Consider the following 6,000-nt stretch of genomic DNA (forward strand, 5'->3'; position numbering starts at 1 on the left):
CTACAATTTGCCACGTGTAATTTTCGTTTTTATTAATTAAATCGAAAAAGATAAAAAAAAACTCCAAATTAGGGTTTTGGATGAAAATGTCAATATAGTGTTCCGAAAATATCAACTCAATGCTTTGAGAATGTCAACACAATGTTTTAAGAATGTTAACCCATTGCTTATATTGACATTCTACATGTATTATATTGACAATTTTATTTAGTATGTTGACATTTCTTGCTTGTACGAAAAAATTAAAAATTTCGATTTTTTTTTCAAATTTTGACGTTGGAACATATGCATTGTGATATCGTTGGAATCCTTATGAAATTATCTTTAATTTGATATATGTTATATGAATTTTAAAGTTTTGGGATTTCTTTTAAAAGTTAGTTATAACTAAACATGTAGTTAATTGACATTAATACCCCTATTGATATTTTCTGGATTAATCCTATGGTCTTATTGACGTTTTTCGTTGATCGTATTGACATTTAGGGATTAATGATCTAAACCCTTAATTTGAATATCTAATGGCTATTATTTAGTTGTAGTTACCAATTATGTTATGAGTTAGCAATATAACACTCCCCTAGTAAAAGGTCCATCAAATAGGATTTTAAATTCCCAATTCAATTAAACTTAGGTGGCGTTCCGTTGCCATGACTTAGTATCATGAGACTATCCATCTAAGATTAAGTTGTGGAATTATTTTAGTTGGAGAGGGGAGACTATGACTAATTATCATGAGACTATCTATCTAGAATTAAGTTGTAGGGCTTAATCTTATAAACCAAACATGATACATATTTAATCATAAGATTTAGTCTTGACAACCGAACACCCCCTTAGTATAGATATCAGTCCGGACACAATGCAGACGTTGTTTAACAAATCAAAATTGGAGATTTCACTCCGGACTACATGGACAGGAAGCACTGATTACCATAAAAAAGATAATCAATTAGCAATAATTACTCACATAACGAAAAGGTTATTGAAACAAGTACAAACCCGAACTTAATCACATTATATCTCCCAATCTCACTTAGATTCATAAACATCTATCTTTCTCTCGCTATATATATATAATATTAATTGCATGACAAAAACACAAGCACATAAAAGTAATGTAACAACTAAACATTATATGGAAATGGAGATAGGAGTAGTTTGGAAGAAATTCAAAGAGTCCATCCTTGGATGAAATTAGTGTCCACAGCAGCAGATGAACCTTCTCCAACATTGTAGTGATTATACCTGCAATTTTACCAATTTAATTATCTACTCCATATATAATACATAGCTAGTGTGTGTGTAGTATATATATACCCTATCTGTAAAATAGGTTCTGGTTCAACTTCCGGAGGTGTTGCAAGGAGGGGAAAGCCACTGGTTCCAGCTGATGTGGCGGCGGCGGCGCCACCTTCGTTCCATGGCAGCGAAAGGGCTCCCGTACGTTGTTGGTCTTCTGCCTCTACCTGCATTATAGCAAAAATGCCATCTCTATTAAAATTAAGCAATTTAAGCATTATAGTAACAATATTTATTATTATCATTATTTAAAGTTTTAAGAAATAGTACTATCTTATTTTTAATTGTTTGGTTATGCATTTTTGTTTAAATAAAAATAGCTTATTAGTTATTAGTTACTACTAACATAGTTTCACAGTTAGACTAAAACAAAACCTTGTACTATTTCAAATAAAGAGTATATTACATTTAATAGTCTATGATTAGATACACAGTTTAATTTTAAAAGTTCATGAAAATTTTGGGACAAAATAAATAAATAAACCTACCGAGGACATTTCAAGTGACACTCTAATCTTGAGCTGCTTGTTCATGTCTCCTAGTTGCCTTTCCTGCCACCATATATTTAACCATCAAATTTCATCAACAAAATTAATCAATTTGACCTTTTTTTTCATATCGATCTCATAATATTTTAGTCTTTTCCACCCCAGGGCATTAATAATATGTATGAGATTGGTGTAATTAATTAATCTCCAAATGAATTTTAATGATTTACCTTTCTGCCTAACTCCAACATTTCTTCCATCAAAATATGTTTCTGAAATAACACGAGGGGGAAAAAAAAGGTTATCATTTGGAATTTTGTTATAATTTGAAATAACCGATTGAAGCATGTATGCAATGTATAATATCCAGTATATATTTTGCAAAGATTAAGATTAAACTAAAAAAGTCAAGGAATAAACACTTCATAATATATTCCAACGAAACAAGTAAAATATGTTGGGAAAATTAATTTCTTAAGAGTAAATTTGAAAACCAATACCTTCCTTTGCCTGGCTTGGACAAGAGCTCCTTCAAGTTGTTTTTCAAGATTTTGCAACTCCTTGGGGCTCAATGTTCCCAGATTTTCACCGAGCAGATGCCTTTAATATCCAAATATACTAAGATCTCTCCCAACCATTTATATATTATATATAATGTATTAAAACATAATTGAGATTGAATTGTGTGAATGACCTTTGAGTTCTTTGAAGAGATTCATACTTGGCCTTCAATTTTGAAAATTCCTGGTACCAACTCTATTTTGATACCACAAAAAAAACATATATTGTACTCCACTAAATATAACAAAATTATTTGTCACCCAAAATGAAAATATTACTCCATAAGAACTAATTAAACCTGTGTTTCTCCTTCCCCACTATTTTCTTGATGATTTAAAGAGCAACGATGGTAACGTTCAAGGGTCTCGGTCGTGCTGCAAAAATAGATACTCCTATTTTAAACTAATTGAATATACTACAATTTTAGTAGTAGTAATAAGTGAAGGGAGGCTAAACCATGTCATCATTAAATAAAAAGGTGTCACGCAGAAGAAGAAGAAATACTATGGCCTCCCCAATCAAATCCAAAAAGGTAAGATCTTAAGGGGGGAAAAGGGAAATTTCAATAAATAATTATTAAATTAATTCACAGTTAGTGCAAGGTACTACATAATTTCTAGCAGTAAACAGATCAATGAGAGCTAAAGTAATGGAAATTAATTTTATTTCAAATAAAAATCAACTATCCTTAATTAATTTCTCAGCTACCTAAAAATACTAATTATTCACTACTACTACAATATTTTGAAAACGAAATTGTTGACTGAAAGTGTGAGTGTTTGATTACTCAAGAACAAAAAAGTTTTCCCTAGAATATCCCACTGCCAAATAGGCCTACAAAAATTTGGAGAGGCTGCTACTTGTGTAGACTGCAAAAAATCAAGAGAGGGGGGGTAAAAAATGGGGGTAAAAACCAGTGAAAAACAGAGACCAGAAGATCTAAGAATGTGATGATGATTAAAACAGACAAAAGTTGAAGCTTTTTATCCTCACGGTCTGTGCTGTGCAGTTGCATCAAATTTTTTTGGTACCCCACTCAATATTAGTATCAAGCAAGCAAGAATATATGTGTGCATGTACACTCACAAATATATACATAGAGAGAGAGGGTTGAAGTAAAAAAAAAAAAAAAGGAGAGAAAACCCTAGATCTTGCACAGAGGTCCAAGAAGGGTCAACAAACCTAGTCAGTAATTCTTTCTTCTTTCATGACTCTCTTACAAATTATGAAACGTGTCGGCCCCTCTGTCCGAGTCATCAATTCTTAATCCAAATACAAAAGCATCATTCTTGAACCAATACAAATTTGATGGAAAAATTTATTAATTCCAGATTTCCAGTTTAGTATATAGCTGAGCTAAAGACCAAAAAATAAACTAATTGCAACTCAAATTATAGAAAAAGATATCTGTGTATCCTTTCCTAAAGCATGCCTGTAATAATTGTCTGAATTTTGTAAGATTTTTCAGGATAAGAATACAAGAAACAACAAATTCATACAGTATATAAAGATAGGGTTTCATTTGTGAAAATAAAAATTATACATGGATAATTAATTAAATAGTAGTAGTACCTAGTAGTAGCAAACTCATAGAGCTTGCCTCTGCTGGAGAAGATAATGAGGGCAACCTCAGCTTCACAAAGCACAGAAAGCTCATAAGCTTTCTTGAGAAGCCCATTTCTTCTCTTTGAAAATGTCACCTGTCTGTTTATCTTGTTCTCAATTCTCTTCAATTCCACTCTCCCTCTCCCCATTCTCTTCTTTTCTATTCTCTTCTTTTCAAGGTGTGTGTATATATCTATGAGAAAGAGAGGGAGAGAGAAGAGAGGCGTGGTGCAAATGAATAATTTTGTTGGGGGGGCCGCTCATACTGCAATGATCCTTGCCTTTATGAATGCGTACAAAACTAATTAGTTAAAATTCAATGAAAACGGTGGTTTGATCATTTGAATAATTCCCTCCTCTTTGCCTTTATTATTGCTATCTGTCATGTTTAATTTCTTACCATTTTCTGCTTTATTCGGCAACGTCTATGTGCCCTAATGTGGCTCTCCTCTTTGCACAACTCAATTCACTTTTCTCCTCATATCACTTCCAAATTTGGTTAGATGTTTCATCTAGGGTATAAGGAAATGTAAAGTATAAATAGATCAACTTAAATAAATCACTAATTAATGAAACCTTACTAGGTTTGGTCAGAAAGAAGTGATATAAAAATTCAAAAATTCGAATAGCTTTGTGAAGGCCCCTTATTCAGTCGGTTTGGTTATAAGCGAATCTGATTTGACATATGGACCATCGGTCCATTTATACTCCCTCCGTTCCATAGTAATGGAGACGTTTCTTTTCGGCACGAAGATTAAGAAAAAATGTGTTAGGTGAGTTAAGTAAATAGAGAATAAAGTGAAAAATGGAAAAGGTAGAATGATGAAGAGAGAGAAAAAGTAAGAGAGAGTAAAGTATGTGTGGAGAAATGTGTTGACTTTTACTAAAAAGGAAAAATGACTATATTATTATGGAACGTACCAAAATGGCAAAATGACTCTATTACTATGGAATAAATGGAGTATATAATTTTCTCTCTCCTCCTTTAAACAAATTGGTTAATAATTTTTTTTGGTTTAACTAGATCGCATCCGAAACTAATAACCAAAACCAAAAGAATAATATTTACAACTCAATTATCTAATCCATTTTGTTGCTAAATAATTGACGCATATTATTGTTCAGTTGTTTGAAATAAAACAAGGTTATTAATTTCCAATAATTATGTAGAAACAGTTGTAGATCCATCAAATTAATGGATCGATGTCCCAACTCCAATATCTTGCAAGTAAATGCAATAACCGGATAAAACATTTTTTTTCAAATAGAAGAACTTCTGTTTGCTACTGATAGTAACACCCTAACACAGGAGAGTAAACGTTTACTATTCAACTGACATATACTTTATTTACTGAAAAATAGTTATAATACTATTATAAAGTCTGCATTTGAATACATCTCAAGAACGTAATTACATAGAAAACCCTAGTGCGAATGAACACAAAATAAGTCTGACTCCACGTCCTTGTAATTATACATTATTGCCCTTAATCTTTTTATCCTTGAAATTGGGATCAATAATAATGGAAATAGCAGTGAAGCCCAATTTTCATTAGATGATGTAGTATGTAACAACTAACCGTCACATTTATAGAAGGCAAATATTACCCGAAAAAAATATAAAGTTTGATCAAATTCTGATCAATTTTGCAGATGAAAAAGTTCACTTTGTAACTTTCATATTTTTTCATTCGTCCCATTTATTTGTATTTGAAAGAAATTGTGTGTACCGTGGAAGCCGAAATCCATGAATTTTTTGCAATACTCACAAAAACCATTAGTTTTAGTAAGAAAATTATAAAATACTTCTATAAGATTAGGCTTGAGTATTTTGGCTTTCAAATCATACGTATATTATTTCCCCTCAAATCTAAATCAATGGTAAAATTGAGAAACTGTCAAATTTATGATATACTCCTATTTGGCTATTTTTGAAAATTGCATGATTGACCACAATTTGACAAAAAAATCATGATTTTTGTGGCAATTTTCTTCACAACAATACAACTATATATGTGCAATTATTTCTTCACAATAATACAAC

At 31.5% G+C, this 6,000-nt stretch overlaps 1 protein-coding gene across 3 annotated transcripts; it reads right to left on the reverse strand.

The window, feature by feature from the left end:
* Positions 1-952: 952 nt before the first annotated feature.
* Positions 953-4,190, reverse strand: LOC125223738 (agamous-like MADS-box protein MADS3). Of its 3 annotated transcripts, none has more exons than XM_048127020.1 (8): positions 3,924-4,190; positions 2,650-2,725; positions 2,485-2,534; positions 2,291-2,390; positions 2,021-2,062; positions 1,791-1,853; positions 1,321-1,469; positions 953-1,248 (listed from the first exon to the last, which is right to left on the reverse strand). In XM_048127020.1, exons 1-8 carry the CDS (start codon positions 4,103-4,105, stop codon positions 1,173-1,175), a joined length of 738 nt encoding a protein of 245 aa, XP_047982977.1. In that variant the 5' UTR covers positions 4,106-4,190; the 3' UTR covers positions 953-1,172. The 3 variants fall into 3 exon arrangements, with proteins under 3 accessions (XP_047982977.1, XP_047982976.1, XP_047982978.1); XM_048127019.1 differs by having other exon boundaries at positions 2,485-2,546; XM_048127021.1 differs by lacking the exon at positions 2,021-2,062 and having other exon boundaries at positions 2,485-2,546.
* Positions 4,191-6,000: the final 1,810 nt, after the last annotated feature.

This window comes from Salvia hispanica, chromosome 4 (genome assembly GCF_023119035.1).
Source record: "Salvia hispanica cultivar TCC Black 2014 chromosome 4, UniMelb_Shisp_WGS_1.0, whole genome shotgun sequence".
Taxonomy (NCBI): Eukaryota; Viridiplantae; Streptophyta; class Magnoliopsida; order Lamiales; family Lamiaceae; genus Salvia; species Salvia hispanica.

Bases quoted from the DNA above. Each gene is read 5' to 3' on its own strand.
- LOC125223738 (XM_048127019.1), bottom strand. From the start codon at position 4,105: ATGGGGAGAGGGAGAGTGGAATTGAAGAGAATTGAGAACAAGATAAAC. The intron at 1,470-1,790 runs GTAGGTTTATTT...GCTATAATGCAG, and splicing joins TGTCACTTGAAATGTCCTCG to GTAGAGGCAGAAGACCAACA. The intron at 1,249-1,320 runs GTATATATATAC...GTAAAATTGCAG, and splicing joins GAACCTATTTTACAGATAGG to GTATAATCACTACAATGTTG.